At 36.7% G+C, this 21,237-nt stretch overlaps 4 protein-coding genes and 1 pseudogene across 5 annotated transcripts; 2 read left to right on the forward strand and 3 right to left on the reverse strand.

Moving 5' to 3' along the window:
• Positions 1-30: 30 nt before the first annotated feature.
• Positions 31-3,347, reverse strand: LOC104775939 (ERAD-associated E3 ubiquitin-protein ligase component HRD3A). The gene is made up of 6 exons (XM_010499911.3): positions 2,705-3,347; positions 2,086-2,577; positions 1,751-1,966; positions 979-1,302; positions 582-824; positions 31-480 (listed from the first exon to the last, which is right to left on the reverse strand). The coding sequence occupies exons 1-6, from the start codon at positions 3,224-3,226 to the stop codon at positions 244-246; spliced, it is 2,034 nt and encodes a 677-aa protein (XP_010498213.2). The 5' UTR covers positions 3,227-3,347; the 3' UTR covers positions 31-243.
• Positions 3,348-3,477: 130 nt separating this feature from the next.
• Positions 3,478-4,525, reverse strand: LOC104775940 (protein FLOURY 1-like). The gene has a single exon (XM_010499912.3). The coding sequence runs from the start codon at positions 4,218-4,220 to the stop codon at positions 3,522-3,524; it is 699 nt and encodes a 232-aa protein (XP_010498214.2). The 5' UTR covers positions 4,221-4,525; the 3' UTR covers positions 3,478-3,521.
• Positions 4,526-4,544: 19 nt separating this feature from the next.
• Positions 4,545-15,018, reverse strand: LOC104775941 (uncharacterized; annotated as a pseudogene). Its single transcript, XR_015595331.1, has 42 exons — positions 14,734-15,018; positions 14,366-14,441; positions 14,080-14,160; positions 13,906-13,986; positions 13,732-13,808; positions 13,549-13,603; positions 13,405-13,453; positions 13,021-13,158; positions 12,566-12,644; positions 12,314-12,392; positions 12,175-12,221; positions 11,841-12,035; positions 11,456-11,531; positions 11,256-11,336; positions 11,106-11,186; positions 10,826-10,902; positions 10,708-10,762; positions 10,568-10,616; positions 10,329-10,466; positions 9,992-10,073; positions 9,842-9,918; positions 9,532-9,578; positions 8,968-9,175; positions 8,725-8,812; positions 8,483-8,602; positions 8,260-8,378; positions 8,072-8,144; positions 7,867-7,986; positions 7,671-7,739; positions 7,366-7,536; positions 7,223-7,270; positions 6,992-7,133; positions 6,794-6,891; positions 6,514-6,658; positions 6,348-6,433; positions 6,165-6,275; positions 5,953-6,027; positions 5,698-5,763; positions 5,413-5,601; positions 5,209-5,316; positions 5,040-5,120; positions 4,545-4,900 (listed from the first exon to the last, which is right to left on the reverse strand). The product of XR_015595331.1 is annotated as an uncharacterized LOC104775941 (transcript).
• A 1,567-nt stretch (positions 15,019-16,585) lies between these two features.
• Positions 16,586-17,848, forward strand: LOC104775942 (non-specific lipid transfer protein GPI-anchored 3-like). The gene is made up of 3 exons (XM_010499914.2): positions 16,586-17,170; positions 17,312-17,377; positions 17,548-17,848. The coding sequence occupies exons 1-3, from the start codon at positions 16,804-16,806 to the stop codon at positions 17,667-17,669; spliced, it is 555 nt and encodes a 184-aa protein (XP_010498216.1). The 5' UTR covers positions 16,586-16,803; the 3' UTR covers positions 17,670-17,848.
• Positions 17,849-20,179: 2,331 nt separating this feature from the next.
• Positions 20,180-20,999, forward strand: LOC104775943 (uncharacterized). Its single transcript, XM_010499915.2, has one exon. The coding sequence runs from the start codon at positions 20,231-20,233 to the stop codon at positions 20,762-20,764; it is 534 nt and encodes a 177-aa protein (XP_010498217.1). The 5' UTR covers positions 20,180-20,230; the 3' UTR covers positions 20,765-20,999.
• Positions 21,000-21,237: the final 238 nt, after the last annotated feature.

Here is a 21,237-nt window from a genome sequence, read left to right on the forward strand (position 1 = left end):
TTTTAAAGTTCTGAGGCATAGAAGATTCACTGAGCTTTAAAATCTCGGTTAATAATTTAACGTAAAATGGGCCATATCTATACGAGACACAGGCCGCCCCTACGTAAGAGTATCACACATTGTGGTTCGAAGTAAAGTTTTTAACTTTTACACTGTACATCAGAATAACAAACAAAACACCAAAAAAAAAAAGAAGATTATACTTTGCTATTACACCCCAAAAAAAAAGACGATTATACTTGATTACCGTTGGAACGCAGCGAGGTGTTGGGCCACATCAGCATCGAGGGGTTGTGCTACGTCAGCAGCAACTTGATCGGCGACAACGACTTGCCTACGTTGTCTTTCCCGGAGATAGAGAATTGTAATGAGACAGACAAATAGTGTAAGTATTGTTGCATTACCTTCGTCAAACACCACATTCTCTATCCAAGCCTCTACCTTCGGATACACTTCTGCTAATGAATCCACAACTCTCACCTACCAGTAAAATAAAAACAAACAAACGTATTTCTTCTTTTGTCATTCTTTCATCTGTTTCAATTGCATCAAACTATTAGTATAAGAACGAAAGATTTTACCAGGAAGGTGTCAGCATAGTTTCTACGGAGCCATAAACTAGCGAGAGCAAGTGTAACTGGCAATCTCGCGGTTGCATCGCTCTGGAGGGCTTCATCATAGTAACGTTTTGCTAAATGGAGATCAAAGGGAAGTCCTTCTCCATGTTCATGCATGTAACCGAGGTTGAACATTGCTTGCGCGTTTGACTGTGATTTAGCATGCATGTATGCTTCAGCTGCACGCACAAAATCTCTCTCGGTTCCCTAATTAAAGATCAAAGAGCAAGAGAAAATTTGGTGATTAGTATGAAGTTTCTTTTAGCTGATTCACATCTAATGCAGCCACTGTAACATACTAACATGTCTTGACTTATCAGTTCATGTTCATGATCTAAATTTAAATACGAGGAAAACTAACCCGGCCATAGTAATATGCATCTCCAATAAGCAGAGCAGCATGTTCATTGCCTTGTTCAGAGGCACGCCACCACAAAGAATGAGCCCGCTCATGTCTTTCCTTGTCTGTGCAAAACCCAGATACTCCCATGCACATGCTTCTTTCACCGTATTTATCAAGGATCCAGGCAGCGTTACTTTGTGCTATTTCATAACCCATCTCTCCCATTCTTGAGTACAAGATCAAAGCCTTACCCACATCACCTTTTAAGTAAGCTTCAAGAGCCCATCTCGAGAGGGAACTCCACGGTCCCCTTTCGGCTACTAACTTATAAAATGAAGTCGCCTGCAACCAAAATGCGAGGAACATGAACGAGTAATTAAATCACAAATGCTCTCAAAAAGGCCGGAGATGTCTCCAAAGTGCTCAAAGCAAATTCCTAAACATTTAAAAGGAGAAAGTGAAAACATAACAAACAGACTACCATCAACACAAGCAAGTACTATATGGCACCCTGATCCCTTATAGAATATCACTCATACCTCAACATTAAAAAATACAACCTCTGGTCAGACATTATAATACTAATAAGGAGCTATCAATAACATCAACAATAAAATAGAGCTTTCCACATTCTTGTGCAAGTAACATCTTTTGGTAATGAGATTTAACATAACCAAAAAACTGTAAGTTAATTTTTCTGAATTTTAGATAGGAAACTTTATGTACATAAGTAAGTTTATCTGGCATCCATGTTTAGGTAGAAAAGTCTCAGAAATCTAAAAATAATTACCATTGCCAGGTTCTTCTTAAGCCCAACTCCAGTATGGAACATCTTGGCGAGTTGATAGAAAGCCTTTGGTTGACCAGCATTTGCAGCAACAAAGAAGTATTTTGTTGCCTGCCTCACATCCCTTTTGACTCCGATGCCTTTAAGATACAAAACTCCAAGGTTATAATGCCCACTGGGGTCTTCATTGTCAACAGCCTTCTCAAAATATTCTCTTGCCTGCATTTGAAGGCATATATCAATGGAATGTTAGACTAATCTATGCCTTTATGATTAAATAATTCCTGCTAAACTAACAAACAAGCCTGGGAAGTATGAGATCATAAAGAGAATTTTACCTTAGTGTAGTTCTTCTTATCTACCCCATAACCTTTAACATACAAGTAGCCAATTCCATTAAATGCTGAATAGAGACCTTCTTTTGCAGCAAGCGTAAGCCATTCAAGTGCCTTGGTATAATTTCTTTCAACACCAGCTCCTCGAGCATATATCTCCCCGAGAAGTTCCATTGACCTCGGCTCTCCTTTTTCTACTGCTTTCGAAAACCAGTGCAATGCCTTGGTGTGATCACGCCTTAACCCTCGCAGGCCAAAGTAGTAGAACAGCCCAATTTTGTACATGGCATTAGCATTCCCTTTATGTGCCTGGTATTCCAATATCTGGAAATCTTCATCCTCCTCGCCACGGGACTTCCTCAGAGCACCTTTGTTTTCTTCAGTTCCGCTGTGAATTCTAGTTGGCTCAACCACCGGAGAATCCTTTGAGATCAGAAAACTATTGACAGCCGTCTCTGCTAATTCAGCATATAATTGAACAGCTTTATCATGCATCTGTAACAAAATGGCAAAGTCAAATTACAAACTCAGCTATATCATACAATAAAACACCATTGTAGCTTAAGCAAACTTCAATCTAATCATAAAGAGCAAACAAATCAATGTTTCCATCTTTACTTACATCTTGTCGCAAATACGTGAACGCAAGAGCCATCTTCGACTGCATATTACCACCGGAAGCTGCGAATTTATGGTGAAGAAACGACTTGCTTTTGCTCTTCTCCTTCATCATTCCAATCCCGTAAACGAATCCCATTATGGACTGCGCGTGGGGATCTCCAGCTGAAGAAGCAGCCTCTATCTCATCCACTGCTTCCTCCATCAACCTGAAATTTCCCTCACTCGCCGCCGATAGAATCTTTTTGAGGCCGGAGTAGTACTGCGGCGACGCGGCTTGGACTGTGGAGTCTTCTGGCTCGAAGATCGGTCGCCACGAACCGGGATCAAGCTCCTCCTCGGACTTGGGTTCGGATTCCCCAAACTCATCGAAGTCAGTGGACTCTCCGACTCCGTTATCGTCGCCGCCGCTATTGAGATCGTCATTGGATAGGACGAGAACAACGGGACGAGCGTGAACGCTAATTTCCACGAAATAGAAAATGAGTACAGAGAGAATCACAATTCCGAAACCTGAGATTCTCATTCTACCCTATATTCCTCCACCGTATTCTTCGTCGTCGCCGGCGCAGTTTCTCACTGATCCGATCGATCGTGTTTTAGAAAGGATGAGAAAAAAAGAAAGAAGATAAAAGGGGTAATAACGTCTTTCAGCCAAACCATAAATTGCCACGTTAATTTGTTGTCACGCATCCAATAATCACCCGCCACGTAACTTGACTTGTCTTAAAAACACTAAATTCAATTTCCGGTTTGGTTTAATCGGAACCATAAACATACTTTAATTTTTGTTTCATTTATATATGCATAGAATACAAAAGTTACATCAACATCCACTGTAACGATTGAATCACTTCTTGATCATAGAGTTGCTTCTGCTCGGCAACTCTCTTGTATTGTATTGCCTCCATCTCCACAACGCTTTTCTCCATCCGTAGCTTCAGAAGCATAGCCATGGCTTCTTCCGTAGCTGATTCAGCTGCTCTTCTCTCCTTCTCCAGCTCTTTCTTCATGCAATCCCCACGTTTCCTCTCTCTCTTCACCATTTTTCTCAGAGTAATAACGTCGAAAACCTGGTCTTCTACATCGCTCCGAAACCGTGGCTCTTTTTCGTCCTCGCTCTCCTGATGATTCTTCTCGTCAAGCTCTGTTTCCGTTAACGCCGCAGTACTGTCTCTGTTTTTGATGTGATCATCATCACGTAGAATAAGACGATCACAGTTCTCGTAGCTCAACACATCAGAACTCCAGTGTAAAATAATGGACTTCTTCCGATCCAATCCATCAACCATCTTAGAATCTGAAACGAACCCATTGTTTTTGCAATCCTTATGTTCAAAGGAGTTGCAAGACTCGAACTTTTGAGAAATTCGATTTAAAAATAGAAACTTGAGTCCAAGAAGAAGCAAGAAACAGAGGAAGACGAGATTGAAGAAGTGAGAGAAGCAACCAAAAACGAAGATCCCACATCCAAAACCATCGGTTTGACTCAAAAGCTTCAGAAACGAAGCAAACTCCATTACAAAGGAGTAGACAACTAGACATCAGTGGATAGAAACGAAACAACTCGTAAAGGTAATAAATGTACTTGGGAGTTAAAAAAAAAAGAACACGAAAAAAGAAAGAAGAATTTGAATATCCCAATGAAGAGAGAATGTGTGTGAGAGTTTGGAATATTTTTGAGTCGGGGAACGAGGAGATAAACGGCGAAGATTGCGAGGATTACATAATGTAATGTAAAGGAGGGATCATTCATATCCACCCGAATAAATTACTTGTTTTATCCGATCACAACGAATTCTTATCTTTAATTCATTTTTCTAGATATTTCACTGAACAATAGATAGTACTAAAAATGTTTTATTTATTTCCAACAACAGTGCATTGCATACAAAATACAAATGCATTCATTATTTTTTGGATGGGATGTAAAATGTTTTTTTTTGTTTTTGTTTTTTATTCTTTGGATGTGTGATGTACAACTGTACTAAACCGGACATTGTTGTTCATCAACAACTCAAGCTTTTCCGGAAGAGCCAAAGAGGCGGATCTTATCAACGATCACAGCTTTCATGGCTGCTTTTGTTGCCGACATGACATCGACAAGGTCAGTCTTCTTCCCGGAGCTAAGAGCTTCCATGTAAGCCTTTCTTACTTCTGTGTTCACGTTGAACTTCCTCACTCCATTCTCAATGCATTCCTGATCTCATTCAAATTTCCATATAGCCCACAAAGACGTTAATTCTGTTATATCCATACCAAATTCTCGATCAAAAGTGAAACTTTTGGCGCTGATTTAACCAAACAAGAAACTTTTTAAACATGGTAGATAGACTCACCTTGATAAGCTTCTCAGACAAACCGGAAGCTCCGTGAAGAACAAGAACGACGTCTTTCTTTGAGCTTATGGCGTGCAGTTCCTATATACATGTCGATCAGTTAGAATAAGAATGACACAAACTCAGAACATCATAGAACTTCTTCGCTTAGCACAAGAATATATTCAACCTTAAGTAAGTCAAGCTTGAGGTTTGGACCGGACTCGGGGTATTTTCCATGGACATTTCCTATACACACTGCCAAAGCATCGATACCAGTTTCCATAAATTCCTTAGCCTGAAAAACTCATAAAATTTAGTTGTAGTTTGGTTTAGCAGACACAAATTGTTAGCTGAGATATTGGATTTATCGGCGCTTAAAAACAACAAGGACCTGGTGAACGTTGGTGAGCTTTGCTTCATAGTCTTCCACGGTCAAGCCATCCTCTGTTCCTGAGAGTCGACCTAGTTCAGCTTCCACCATAATGTTTTTAGAACGGGCCAACTCTGTTATGGATTTCGTGTATGATAAATTTTCTGTGAAGGAAAGATGAGAACCATCTACCATCACTGAATCAAATCCCTAGCACGGAATCAATTCAGTATGAATTTTTTAATTTAGGAATAAGTAGAAGAAGACAAAGAGGTTGAGCATAGTAGACAGAGATCTTAAACTTACTAGCTCAAGGGCTTCTAATAGCTCATGCTTTGTAGTTCCATGGTCAAAGTGTACGGATATTGGAACCTGCCACATTGTGCATATTAATCAGGGAGTTCAGTGTCAAACCCTTGTATTGGGTATTTAGCATCTATTCCGGACTGGAAAGACCACATATGAAAGTTGCTTAGCGAGTTCAAAAATACATGACTGCCAAAATAAAGGTATGTTTCTATAATAGCGCAGAATTAAAAAACAGTCACAAATCCCACTCACCCTGGCTTGTTCAGCTGCGGAGATGCAACAAGAAACCAACGGAATGCCTCCTTGCTTGAAAGCACCCGGATGGACCTAAAAGCGTAGCCAAAACAAAGCAAAAAAAAAAAGAAAAAAAAAAGATCAGCTTTCATGTCATATATCAGAACAGAATGTTATTCTTTGGTTACTCGTTGATGTAACAGAAATTTACTTTTAATCAGAACACTAACCTGCAATATGGCAGGACTGTTTTCTTCCTCTGCAGCTGCTACAACAGCTTCAACTCCTTCCAGATTATACACGTTAAATGCTCCAACTGCATATCCACCTATTTCTGCTTTCTATTTTACATAGAAACACAACATCAATATATGAAGAGAAAATTGAGGCAACAGTACGAGAGGTATACTCACAAGAAGCAGCTCTTTTGTCGACCGTCCAGCTACAACTGACCAGGACTTCACAACTTCTGCAAGAGCTGTGCCGTTGCCAACATTACCTGTTACATATGGGGAAAAGAGTTTATTAAGAATACCTATTTATAATTAATTGAATGGTTTGAACCAAATTAATATATACCTGGGAAGACAATGTAGGGGACTCCAGGATGTCTACTTTCTGGACCTAACTTCCATACTGGAACACCAGCAAGGGCTTGACCAATCACAAGTGCACGTCTTGCTTTAAGTGCTTTTGTTGCTGTGTCTGATGACGTAATTCCCCCCTAAACAAGGTCGTTACAATGTCAAAAAAAATCGAAAGATACTGGACCAAAAACGGTTGTGCATTGACGAATTGTGTCAAACAGTTTATGAGTTGGAAAGCTGAATCTAGAAGCAACAAATGCTTGCCAAAATACCTTAGCAAGAATATAACGAGGTCTGGTAGTTATCTGGCTCACTACTTCAACCAAAGCGGAGCTCACTTTGCTGTTAATATCAAGACTTTCTGAAGATGCTGTCAAGTGAATACCAGAACCGTTAATGATGATATTCCTCAGTCATGACTTAATACCAACGAAAAAAATAAATTTATTGATTTAGAATTGAGAAACTACTTTTTCCAGTTATGAGTTCACGACTGCTCATAATCAGAGTCTCCCTGCCAGCTCGAAGGAAAGCATCGGCCATCTCAATAGCTCTTCTGATTTCTTCATCTCTCACTTCGGAAGATTTAAGAGCAACTTTTTCTACAGAGATCTGTTGATCATAGCTAGAACTTAGCAAAAATATCATGCATAACTACTGGGAGATACTGTTATAAGTATCGCTACATCTACTTCTTTTACCTCGATGCTCCTTAAATTCTGCTTATGTTGTGACTGAAGTTCCTCAACCTGTTAGTTTGAAAGAAGAAAATGGACTCAGGACTCGTTACCTTTGTTTCATTAAAAACATAACTAAGATACTTGTGTTCGTAGGTAACGCAAACCTGCTTTGTTGTTTTCGGTACATATGAGCCTACAACTATTAGTGCACCACTGCTTTCTTTGTCAGATGCAAAATCTTTTGGCAAAACAGGATCTTTTGGAATAATCCCTAATAGAGCAGACACGAAGCTAGCAGCAGTGCGGCATAAAAAGGATCTCCCTTTCAGTTCTGCCTGCCAAATATAATGTTCAATCGAAATAAGGGAGTAAGGGACCAAAAATATAAGAGAAAAAGATATGTACCCTCTAACTGAATATGCCTCAAAAAAAAAAGTAGAAAGACTGGAGGAAGAATTGGGCGGCTTACCTGGATCATCCCTGCTGCAAATACAGCCATGTCTCTTTCACTAGCTGCGTTGACAATACATGCAGACCCCTGATTTACATAAGAAATCGAGATAGAGGTAAGACTATACAGCTGGGAACTAACAGATTCCAAAATTATGAAGACCACCTAAGTTCACTGAAAGCAAGTCATCATAAAATCTGCTTGAAAATTTTACCTTCTCTAAATTGCATAAGAACTCACACACTGCATCAGGGCCACCTTTTCTTAAAAGCTGGATTGAGATCGACTGAACGCTGTTAGCAGGAATGCCACCAGCGGTTTTCTCCTCCACCCACTGGAATCATATCAAATATGATGGTAACAATTTCTTAGAAAGTCAAACTATACATAAACGATTCTCTTGTCGGAAGCATTCAAACCTCACGCAGATTTGAGGATTTATATCCAAAGGATGCATCTTTGGCAAACTCAGTCTCTCCTGCAGGAACGAGACTGCAATATTCAAGATGAAGACTATCAATCTTCCTTCTCTGAAGGGAAGTTTTCCCTGATTCTAGAAGTTCGAAACAAACAAAAAAAATTAAACATGTTTTTCACAAAGATATACCTATCAGAATCTGCAACATAATGCACATCATTAATAGTATAACGCCCTCCTTGAAGGAAGAAGGGGCAAATAATCCATGCATCCATTTCCCCCAGTACTGATTCAGCAGCATCTGCTTCCTGTAAGGTTCATAATATCAAGTAATGACATCTACAGATGCCAAGCTAAAATCGTAACATTGAAATAATAGTGTGCCATTTTATGATAGTGTTACCAGACTTGCCTGAGGAAAATGACCACGTAATGTTGAATCACCCCTCAGAACTATTGTGTAGTCAGCGTTGCCAACTTCTTTTGATGCAGTACATAGGTTGGAACAGATGTCTTTGATCAACGCACTAGCCTGTTGAAGAAATATGCAGTTAGAGCTTCCAATTGCTGAAGTTAATGTACCTTTAACTTTTCATTATTCCATGACATAGAAATCTCCAATAAATAGTCTACACATAAAAAAAATGTCTTGACCTTCTCAGAGCTCAATGACCTTGAATTTGTTAAGATGAAGAAGCATGCATGCTTTTTTCTGAACTGCTCAGAAATAGATTCAACACTCCTGTCAAAATGTAGGGAAAAACATTAACCAATTATTCGTTCCTTCCATTGGGTTCTAGGTTAGCAACTTGCCAGCTATTTCAATGAAAGATTCATGATATTTCTTTTGTGTTGACACGACAAGTTCAGTGTCATGAGAAATCATGCAAAACTAACCATTCGGTTAGAACCTCTACGTCATGAACTGTTTGTGTCCCGGTTGGATCATCATCAAGAACAACCAATGTCTTCGAGTTTCCCATATTTAGTCTATGTCAGCTGTAGGGTCAATAGGCCATTCAGATGGAAGAGATTTCAGTAGGTCTTGTTTTTTCAGAACAGGAAGTCGCCCTTCGACTTTAATCCCAGCAAGGGTTTCATATACCTATAAATATAATAATACGGTTTTTAGTTACTTACAGCTACATGAGTCACACCAAACATACAATATACCAATCTTGATACTGTTGTAGCTCCACATTTCCATCTATGGTTAATAAAGATACCTAGCAAACACTATAAGCAGATCTTGCGTCCAATAGTTCATCATTATAAGAGAAAAATTCAAAATATTTCATAAACTGTAAATTTTACATTTACTAGCAAACATTTTCAATTGCAGCCCTTTCAAGTTAAAAGAGGATTTTTATTGTTTATAGAGAAACGGAGACTAACAGTCAAAAGCTGTCTCAAATTCAACTGCAATTTTGGCTCTAGGAATAAGACAGGTGAAAATTATACCTTCACCACTCCAGCATCATCTATCCGTCCCCAGCCCGCAGCAGAGCCTGTAAAATGGAAGTATCTCTAAGCATATTTGTCACCATCTTATGGGCATAAAGGAAAAGGAACTATAGTAGTAGTATAGCTCAGTAAAAGTAGAAAGTTTTCTGATTATATAATTAAAGAAACTTTGACCACATGAAACTCTTAACTCTATATTTAACCCAAGTTCTGAGCTCTTAAATAATAATTTGCATTGTTGAAAACGTAGGACAAAAATGATGCACGTGCAAGATGAATTGAGAACAGTTAAAAGATTGGAGTATACCAGCTACGAATAACTGGTGTGCCACTGTTGATATATGGAGTGGAACTACGGGATGAACCTTCTCGGGTAACAATTCCCTACAGTCACAACTCTAACATAAGTTTAGAAAACAAAACAAGTTTACAAATTGATTACAGTAACTAATCTTACCAAATCCTTAACAAATATATCAAGAGCAGAATATGGTGTATAATCATTATCCAGCATGTGCGGAACAAGATTTTCAAACATCCTGCAAGCAGGATATTAAAAAAGAATCGTTATGACCTAACAGGCTAACACAATTGCATTTCTCATAAACTTGTAAAACAAGATATCAACAAGGAAAAGCAAATGGCTTCATGAAGACAAGGCTTTAGGCTTAAGATAGTTAACATTTTGCAGAGCATCAGACTGATGCACTTTTCATCAGAAATGTTAAAGCCGTTGATGGTAACACAAAATTTTCCAGAGATGATTATTCCATAAAGATCTACGTAATGCATACCAAGATGTTCCACCGCTGTTGGAAATAACATCAAATAGCTTTCGAGTATTCAGACCTAACCGAGCTCCGAATGCCATTGCCTCGGCAGCTGATGCAATATGAACTCCCGCAAGCAATTGATTGACCATTTTTACACCACTATAGAACATCGAATGAACAAGTAACAAAGAAAGTGAAGGTGTCCATGTCAGTAAAGAAAGGATCGTGATAGTGATAACAAAAGATCAAAACAAAATTACCTTCCGGCCCCACAACCTCCTTTAATCACGTAGAGCTTCTCACTTAAAGCTGCTCAAAAAAGACAAATATAATCAGGCACATCCAGGTTATGATGTGAACATGAAATATTTCACCAGAAAAGTGAACAGGAAATCGTCACCTGATAACACAAGTCCCGCAGACTTAAGTGCTTCATCGGTACCTGAAGCCATTATCTGAAAAATTATACAACTTCAGCTTCCTTACAGACACATAAGATAGGTTTCTAAACTTCATACCGTAAGTTCCCCCGTGGCAGCCCTCTTAACACCACCAGATACAGGAGCATCAACCAGCTTTAGGTCCTTTCCCTCATCTGCAACATTACCCAAGTATATATAAAAAAAATCATAGTACCCAGTCAAGAAACCGTAAAAGATTATGATTTATGGTGAAAGTAAAAATTGACCAACGGTGCATATGACCATCCAGAATGCAACAGGTATTACTGTAGCGGCTTACTGATAACACTTACATCTATAAGGATATTCCTATATCATCAAGCAAAGAAAAACTTACTTTCTAGACGCCTTTCAAGTTGGCTAACAAATGCGGGAGAAACTGTTGACGCAAGTACAACAGTTGCTCCAGATGGAATAGCTGAAATATTTGAATAGAATAATTAGCTCTAACCTCCACTACTGAGAAATTTAGGACACAGAGATATACCTTCAACCGCGCCAAGATGTCCATACAGGACATCTTCAGCCTGAACTTCGTTTGTTACCATAATTACAAGAACATCTACATCTGTAGGAGCAGAAACAGATTATACGCATTATTCTGGGGAAATGACTTGATATAAGGGGAAATGACTTCATCTTAGAATGACACATCTACACTGTATTCTATTTGCTTTTGAGGAGTACCTTTCGTCACATCAGCTGGAGAATTTGCGGCCAGTCCCCCAGCACTCTCAAATCTTACAAGCGTTGGCTTGTATACCTAAAATTCAGATCACGATCAACATTCAGTTAACAAAGTGGCACGTTTACTGCTTAAGAGTGATAAAACAGCGTTTCTTTTTGAAATTATGTCACTATTACTAACAGCCAAAAGTAAAGGCATCTATATATGCATTACAGCCAAAAGTCTAGCGGGAGGCAAACCAAGAGCCTCTATAAACTAGGAAACTAGTAGAGGAGTAGACATGTACCTATACTACTGACTCATATAACTAATTAAAGCCCACTAACACAATCTGAACATGTAGACCATCGAATCCCTAGGACATTCACAGTCGAGAGAGCTTACGTCATAACCACGGACAGAATAATTTGATTTCAACAGGTACGCTGCCATTCCAAAACCCATTGCTCCAAGACCAATAAAACCAATTCTATTCACAGGCTTTGCTTGAGAGACAATTTCTTTGGCCAAATCCTCTGGCTTGTAAAGTTCTCTATTGGCTGCTTCTAATATGCCAACACCATGTACTTTTTCCCAGATCTGAGCAATCATAATGTGAACCTTTCATTAGAGAGTCATGTGTCATGTAAATGGTCTATGACAGTATTTTCCATACAGTTACAGCCTCCACAAGTTTCCAAAGAACTAGAAAACAGATGAAGAAAACTTTATTGCGAACCTTAGCTAATGAATTAGTTGTATCATCTCCCTGCATCTGTGATATTCCTGGAGAGGGGAAAGTTATGCATATAATTAAATAAAGGAAAAGAGGTCGTTATCATTGTCAAAAGAGGACATAATATCATACTGATTTATACCATGGATTAGTTGTTGGCGTGCAACTGCCAAAAGTGGGACAGGAAATGGGAGCGATTTGGCTTTATCTTCAACAATGCCCTTGCCATCGGAAAGTCAGTTAGCGTCTCATTAGTCACATATGCTAAACATCAAGACTTAATCACAGTAAGGAAATAAAATAAATTGGAGCTAAAATTTGCATTTCTCTCTTTCTTATTTTCCTGTGACCAAAAGAATGACAACGAATCATCTTTCAAGTTGATGTATCATACCAGATTCTGAGAGAGAACGTCCAGGAAGCGACCCTCTATATCATCTTTTAGCAACAACGGAATATGATTCTTGTAAATCCTGAGAAAGCCATGATCAAAAGACGGGCATGTCAATTTGGCATAAACATTCAGATATATCTTCAATGGGACTAACTGAGAAGCTAAAAACAAATCTATTTGTCCTCCAGTTAAATTTGGTAAACAAGAAACCATGCTGTAGTTACAACATACTTGCAACAGTCTATTCTCGAAACTTCCAGAATTAAACTATTCAGCTTATTCTTTTTCCCTCCTCTAAATGAGTGTATACTTAAGATCTAGTAGTACACTAAATGTCGTCAACACTGTAACCAATAACAGTCCTACTATCAATATCTCTCCAATTTGGTACTGGAAGTCCTTTTTATTACTCATAGCGGAAGGAACGTCCTTGTAGCATAAAGCATACTGCATACCATGAATTTCCAGCAGCATTGGAAATGATGTCGTACAGTATCCACGGATGCACACCCGCCTGAGAACCTAAAGATATAGCCTCCACGGCAGCAACAAGATGAATGCCCTCAAGCAGCTCATTCACCATTTTAACTTTACTGGTTCAAAAAAAAAAAAACCCAACGAGATCAGTGGGTTAACCTATAGTGCAGGGGAATAGTTAGATTCATCAAAGGTTTTGTTTCATGCATATTATGACCAGAGATCTCATAGATTTCATAATATTTCGGCAAACAACTTGAGCATCATGATTGATATGACTCGAGATGAGGAAACAGGCAGTCGAACTCTTAGAAGTTGTAGTGATCACGAAAAGGTTATATATGACCTGGAAAGTTCCATACCTTCCAGCACCAATTTCTCCCTCAAAGGTGTAAAGCTTCTGACACATTGCTGAATAAAACAAAGAAATTGTCTCAGTGACAAAATTAATTCGCAATAAGTCTCCATCTTGAGCGGGTCTAAATACGTGAGTTAACTAGTTTTACCAGTTAGATAAGGTTGTGCTCTTGTGACTGAATCTGATCTTCCAGATGCTATTATCTTATAAGTATGAAAGAAAAGAGTTACTACAAGTACAGTAAACATGCGACTTTAAACAATGAATCAACGAGCACAACAGTACTCCTCCACCAACGTAACAAACTTAGCAAGGAAAAGAGAATATATACCATTAGTTTTCCATCAAGAAGCTCAGACATTCCTTTTAAAACATAGGCATCGACTACAAAAATCTGTTCTCTATCCTCTGCAATAGAAACAAATCCCATTTACAGTTCACAACTGAAAAGCGCCAAAATACAGAGATGAAAGGCAAACCATGCCTCAAAATATCAAACTGAAACCTGTAAGTTGTTTCTCTAACGTCTGGAGGTGCAAAGGCGATATTGTTGAAGACAAAAGCAATACAGCGCCCTTCTGTAGACCTGCGAGAGAAAAACGACGCATACAGTCTCCTCCTACACAATAATTCTGAGATAAAGTTCATAAACTGTGAGGTAAAGAATCTTAGGGAATACCTTTCATAACACCCTCATCACCAAAAATAACATCTTGAATTTGGTCAGGATGGGATAGTAAAACCACCACGGCTGCTGCTCCTGCTTAATTAAGAACAAACACAGAAGATAAAGGAAGCAAAGTAAATAACATGACACAAAACAGTATCACAAGTAATAAACAAAGCCATGAAACGAGATAGCAGCAGAAACACAACTAAAACTAGATATCGAATGCTCGATAAACAGTAAACAAAAATTCCATTTTCCCTTGAAAATCTGAACTTATTTTCCATGTATCTTTCACCTTTCCCAACATCTGCAGGGCTGTCACATCTGTGTCCTCCCAATTCAGTGAACTTCTCCACCAAGTCTGTACTTATCTGTGGAATTTAGATAAAACAATTTAGATTGCCCAAAAAAAAACAATTTAGCTTTCCTCCTTATATATATTTCAATAGACAAAGCAATAATCAACAAAATCCCGCACTACTAATCAAATCAATTTCACTTGTTTCAGTTCAATTGAACTCCTGGGAGATAGACTGAGAATTTCGAAATTACTACAAACCCCACAAATTTCACATGTTTGGTTCCGAATAATTGAAACCCGATCAACCTGGTTTTCCAGAATAATATCCAAAAAACAAAAAAAAAAAATTGGAAGCAACTGACCTCGAATGCTTGAACTATAAACCCAGAACGAAGAAGAGAAGAAGCTAACTCGAAGTTGAAAGAATCAAGACCAACAAACCCAACAACGCCACCATCACCTCCCATGTTCTCCGATCACCCCGTTTCCTCCTCCGATTGTAATATACAACAGTCAACGAGCCAATTTCATACGTATCTCTTTCTGTAGATATATATATCATATATATTACATATGATGAACTAGTTATTATTGTTATTTAGCTAAATTGAGATTAATGCATCGTACAGTCATACGTGGATAGCCATATCCAAAAAGCCTTTTTAACTTATATGCCAAAACCCAAAAGCATAAACTTTTCTGAAGACAAAAACAAAAATGGGAAAATTCCCAAAAAAACACCAACTATTTAATATTTACAAAAAAAACATGAATTTTTTTTATTGTCAGAAAAATACATAAACTATTTTTTAGTTGATAAAAAATATACGAACTATTATCTTCTTCTAATTTTTCTTTATCTCCGTTACGACTGTTAACGGTATTGTGACGGTGTTACTATTTTTGAAAAAAAATTCGGAAAAAAATACAAACTATTTATTTTTGCCAGAAAAATACATTAACTTTTTTTTCTTTGCCTGAAAAATACATAATTTTCTATTTCTTATTTTTCTATTAACAATGTTACGAATCATAACTCATAATTTTCTTTGGATAACTAAATTCAAGAACAAAAATACACAATTAAATTAGTCAGCACTAAACTCTAAAATTTCATGAGATCTCCACTTTTGTAAATCAAATGAAAGTCTTCTTTTTTTTTTCACCTCCTGAAAACCACTCTATCTCAAGCGCAGATGGAGTATGTGCCAAAAACAATGATCAAGTATTTGTTGACCTTATCTCATGCGCAAATGGAGTATGAAAGGTATACAAAGGTCTACAAAGGTGGAGATCTCATAAAATTTTAGAGTTTAAGTGTTGATGAAGTTTCAAAATTTGTAAAGTTATAAATCCAAAAACAACACTAATTGAGAAATTTGAAATCGATTAATCTAATTGTGTATTTATGTTCTTGAATTTAGTTATCCTAAATAGTAGTAAAAACTTGTATGAAGTTCAAGAGAGCAGAGAAAATTATGAGTTTTGATTTCTAACATTGTTAATGAAAAAATAAGAAATGGAAAATTATATATTTTTCAGGCAAAGAAAAAAAAGTCCATGTATTTTTCTGGCAAAAATAAATAGTTTGTATTTTTATCTGGAATTTTTTTTCAAAAATAGTAACTCCGTTACAATACTGTTAATGGTCGTAACGGAGACGAGGAGAAACTGGAAAAATATAATAGTTTGTGTATTTTTTATCAATTAAAAAATATTTTGCATATTTATCTGGCAACGAAAAAAGTTCATATTTTTTCCGGCAAATATTAAATAATTGATGTTTTTTTGGAAATTTTCCAGAACAAAAATAATCGCACTAAATAAAATAAAAAGAACAAAAATAATTTGTATTGTTATGATCAGAGCGGTCAAAATGGACAAGCTGTCCATGGTTTACCTATGTCCAATTTATTATGGACGGGTCATAGACAAGCCCATATTTTGAACGGGCTTAAATAGGCTTGGTCCGCTTTTGCCCACGAACAAAACTGGACGGAGGCGGCCCATTTATATGTCTGTTACGATGTAATAATAATGATAGGCCCATTTATTTAAGGTTACGTCGTATCATTCGACTTTCTACACAAACAAACACCAAAACTCTTACAATTGGCAACTCTTGTAATAAAAATGTAACGATATATTCTACATTGATTTTTGGATTGGGATTTTTAACGAATTTAAGTCAAGTCAAAATTTCACTAATCCAGAGCTTAGTCTTCGTTCAAAAGCGTAATGATAGGATCAGAGAAACCATATTATCTCGAAAAATCAGGTAGATTGAATTCAAAAACCAAAATTTATAACCACCGAGTGCGTATATATATATATATATATATATATAACCACATTTGTTTACAACTTTTACATCGATTCTTACAAGCATCTAAAGATAGAAAGAAGATAAAAGACAAAACAAAAATAAAAAAATGGAGGTTGTTAGATTCGCCGTCGCCGTCGCCGTCTTTCTTGTAGTTTGCTCCGTTACGTCTTCTAACGCCGCGACTACACCAACACCACCTAGCGGTGGTGCAGGAGGAGACGCGCACGCATTGCCGTGTATACAGAAACTGATGCCTTGTCAGCCGTATCTTCACTCGGTGAGTCCCCCGCCTCCTCCGTCGTGCTGCATGCCGTTGAGGGAGATCGTCGACAGTGACGTGATGTGTCTCTGCTCCGTCTTCAACAACGTCGATATGCTCAAATCGCTTAACCTCACTAAAGAAAACGCTCTCGTTCTCCCCAACGCTTGTGGCGCCAAAGCTGACGTGTCTCAATGCAAAAACAGCGCCGGTGGTGAGTATAACATCACAACACGGCGTCGTTTTGGTTGATTATAATTAGCCTATTGTGACGCCTTTTTGAATTTCTTAATTAAGCCTAATGCGACATTAATTCTTCTTATCTCTGTTGATTGATTCTGTGTTGTTAACGAAGGTACTACTCCGTCTTCGTCTTCGACACCGCCGGCAACCCCGAAAACTCCTCCGGCATCTTTCACCGGTAACGAATACACATATTCAAATAGTAATTCAAATCTTTAAAAATAAAAATAAAAAATCAAATTTAAATATCATTGTTATGGTTTTCTTATGGGGCATATTTTGTTTTCGTCTTTTTATATATAAAAAATAGTGGAATATTTTAAATTTAATTTTAAAACGCATGAACAGGAAGCGGTTCCACCGGAGATTCAGCTTCTTCGACGACCAAATCAACAAGCTCAGCTCTGGCCATCAACTTCGCGGGACTAATTAGCTTTGCATCGGCTGTCGTGGCAACACTCTTCTTCTGATCTACGTTCTTAATTATATTTATTTCACGGACGTCTTTTTTTATTAGGTAGGTTTTCATTTGTTGGAAAAATAATCAGACCAATATATTTCGGCAACATTTTTATTTTCAACTTAAACTGATTATTCATATGTAACAAGAAATTCAAATAATAGTAACAACTTTTTTTTTTTTGAAAAAGACATTTCAAATAATAGTAACTACTCTTTACCAATAAGCAACATACTCGTATATTATTTATCCTTTTGCATTTATAGGATTCCTAAACATGTACATGATGTACATCAGTGCAAACTAAAAATGAAATATGTTAATAATGTTACAATACAAATCACTAGTTTACAAAGACATATCTCATTTTTTCTTCTTAATATGTTAACATAGTAACATACAATAACACTAGTTTGTAATTTTGTATACCTCGTTAGAGTGTGATAGCTAACTTTTTGGAAGCTATCTTTTCAGCTCCTGTCAAGATTTTGACATTGCAACTCCCAGATAATGTAATAATTATTCCCTGATTAAAATATGTTGACGATAGCTAATTGAGATCCCTTTTCACTTTAGTAGCTAAATTGGATGTGCTTATATAATGTTATCCGAGTGTTTGTGACTTTGTGTTGTTTAATTATTTATATACTAAATCATTTTGACAGTTCATCAAATGGGTTCGATTTAATTTATTTTAGTTTTTAGATTGAAAGCCAACAAAACGAGCAAGAAACAACAAAACAAGTAGAGTCCAAAGTCCAGGGCACTTTACAAAACAAAATCACATAATTCGAACTGGTGTGATCTCCGACAGCGACAAATACAACATATACTGATGATATACGCAAGTCACATTTTAGTGTTTATGTATCCACGAGGTTTCATTTTTTTCTTTTTGATATATTGTACATCTATAAAGCATTATAATTGATACTAAATTGTGTGTTAGTATTGTTTAGTTTACACATACGTATGCAATTTATATAATTTTCTAAATCAACTACAAAATTATTAATTTAAAATTATAAACATTAGTCTATAGAGTAACATGAATTTATCTGTCTACATCTGAATACCAAATCTACATTATACATGATTATATATGAGCATGCTTTTTATAATGCTTTAGTTTTTAACAATACAAATTAAATGTTAAAGATCATATAAAAATGTGGCAACTAACAAATTTGCCTTTTATTATATATGTATGATGGATGTATCCAGACAACTATAGAGCTGTATATATATGATAAGATTATATTGTTTCATGGTACCGACTTATGTAATCTTTGTTTTTGGCTTTTGGAATTTCTAAAATCAAATGAACTAAATTTATATTATAGATATAAAAGTATAAAAATGAAAAGAAAAACAAAACGGAGGGAGAAGCCATGTCTAATGATGAGTTAGGTAGCGTCGTGACTCGAGCTCAGCCCAATCGCCCCAGCTCTTCACAATCACCCCCATCCTTCATCCATGTGCCTTTTCTTCTCTCTACTCTATCGTATTTAATCCAAATGTTTTTTATTCACTTTTATCCTATTGTGTTAAAAACAAATTTCACAGCATGTATGTTGGTGTAAAACCAGAAAATTAATAATCTACTGATCTCGATTAAATTACGTTTACCAAATAAAAAAATGGCTTGTCGCTTGTATTAATTATAGTTAATTATATAAATTTAAGTAAAAATGGCTTGTCTCTTCTAGGAGATAATTAGTTACTTAAATATATATGTATTGAACTCATATTTAGAGACCACTAGAGCGGGATTTTGAAAACTCGATTTTTTCTTCTCATCGTATATATCATCTCAAACTACTGTTTTATTATCTTTAATTAATCACATAATGTATCAAACACATAAATTAAAAGAAGAAACACACACACACACTTGAGTTATGATGACAATAGTTAATTTTGTATATGTTGATTAAATACCACCACTTGAAAATTTCTATAGTTGATTTATCGGACGGCCGAAAACTGTAAAAAAAGTCAAATATATTTTGTAGTTACTCTTACCGCCTTGATTCATGCTGTTTTGCTGAAAGAGAACATTTAGTTCTAAATGACCTTTGTCACAACAAAAAGTCACACCTTAATGTACATTTAATAATATTTGTAATCTCTTTTTGTTCCGTAGACCGAAACATTTAACAAATAAGCAGCTGGTCTTATAAGGGCTGAATCTGATTAATTATCGAGTTTTGACTTGATTATATGAAAATTTATTATGTAGCGGCCAATATGTATACGTGAAGTAATGAATTAATTAGTGTTGTTGAAACGAAAACCTTACTTTTTTGTAGTTTAATAACTTAAAATACATCTATCAGATAAAGTCTCAATAAAGTTAAGAAGCGACAACTATAATACGAAGAGAAAGAAGATACACACAGTTGTACACAACCAGCTAACAAAAATTAATTAATACTTAACCATCACTGAATCCCTAAACTAATGCAACTATTTATATACACATAAATTATAAAGCCAGCCCATTCCTCGAAACTTCTCTCTCTCTCTTTCTCTGTCTCTTCCTCTCGTTCTTCTACTCTGATCATAATAATGGGGAACACATCTTCTTGCGCACCATTGATCATATCATCGCACTCACCCTCAGGAGTAGTCAAAATCTTGGCTCCGTTCACGGGAACTCTCGACGTTTTCTCAAAAACCATCAAAACCTCCGACATCGTCTCTCGAAACTCTGGCCACTTTATCACCGACTCAACTCTACTCCAAATCGGCCAACGAGTCACCGCCGTGTCTCCTGACGATTTTTTACGGCCGAGACGACATCTCTACCTCCTCCTCCCGACCGACATGCTCTTCTCTGTCTTAACACACGAAGAACTCGCCCTCATCTCCAACAAAGCCGCGGAGACACTCAACGAAAGCCGGTATAACCATTTGAAGAGAATATTCCCGGTTTGCATCTTTCCGGTGACCGGAGACAGAAGAAGAAACTCATCATCAGTTGATGATGATCAGGATGATCATGATGGTGTGGAAATAAGACAAACCCTAGAAGAGAAGGTGCTATACGAATCGAAACATGGATCTTGGAGGCCCAAATTGGAGACGATCGTGGAAAGCTAAATGCCTAAAATCTCAAGGATCATTAAATACTTTACACATATAAATCAATATTTAATCATAGACGAGAGTATTTTGTTTCTTTTATTTTTTTCTTGAATTTTTTTGTCCGAGGCTATGTGGTTTTGTTCACCATTTGAATTTCCGTGTAGATTAGTAATTCAATGTGTAATTAAGTTTTGATCAATATATATAGTGGACATCCTATCAGGTGGAGGATAACTAGTTCATTTGTCTTCGTTTTAATTGCATTTACCACAAATAAATCCATAACTAACAGAATTAGGATTAGCAATTAGTTTTACGGTATTCAATTGTGACAAGCCTATCAACTAGACGTTTAAAATGAGCACTGTAATTCACTAATTTGTAAATTATAGAAATTAGCAATGAGTTTTTTTTTTTTAGTATAAACACATACTCTCTAGTTTTTATTTTTTATTTTTTATATATTATGTTTCTTTTGGGGTAGTCAG

Source organism: Camelina sativa, chromosome 3 (genome assembly GCF_030686135.1).
Source record: "Camelina sativa cultivar CO46 ecotype springtype chromosome 3, ASM3068613v1".
Classification (NCBI taxonomy): domain Eukaryota; kingdom Viridiplantae; phylum Streptophyta; class Magnoliopsida; order Brassicales; family Brassicaceae; genus Camelina; species Camelina sativa.

Excerpts from the sequence above, each read along its gene's own strand:
- LOC104775939 (XM_010499911.3), bottom strand. The coding sequence starts at position 3,226 with ATGAGAATCTCAGGTTTCGGAATTGTGATTCTCTCTGTACTCATTTTC. Across the intron at positions 1,303-1,750 it reads TTAAGAAGAACCTGGCAATG|GCGACTTCATTTTATAAGTT; the intron begins GTAATTATTTTT and ends TTTTGGTTGCAG. Across the intron at positions 825-978 it reads ATGCATATTACTATGGCCGG|GGAACCGAGAGAGATTTTGT; the intron begins GTTAGTTTTCCT and ends ATCTTTAATTAG.
- LOC104775940 (XM_010499912.3), bottom strand. The coding sequence starts at position 4,220 with ATGGAGTTTGCTTCGTTTCTGAAGCTTTTGAGTCAAACCGATGGTTTT.
- LOC104775942 (XM_010499914.2), top strand. The coding sequence starts at position 16,804 with ATGGAGGTTGTTAGATTCGCCGTCGCCGTCGCCGTCTTTCTTGTAGTT. Across the intron at positions 17,171-17,311 it reads ATGCAAAAACAGCGCCGGTG|GTACTACTCCGTCTTCGTCT; the intron begins GTGAGTATAACA and ends TTGTTAACGAAG. Across the intron at positions 17,378-17,547 it reads TCCTCCGGCATCTTTCACCG|GAAGCGGTTCCACCGGAGAT; the intron begins GTAACGAATACA and ends ACGCATGAACAG.
- LOC104775943 (XM_010499915.2), top strand. The coding sequence starts at position 20,231 with ATGGGGAACACATCTTCTTGCGCACCATTGATCATATCATCGCACTCA.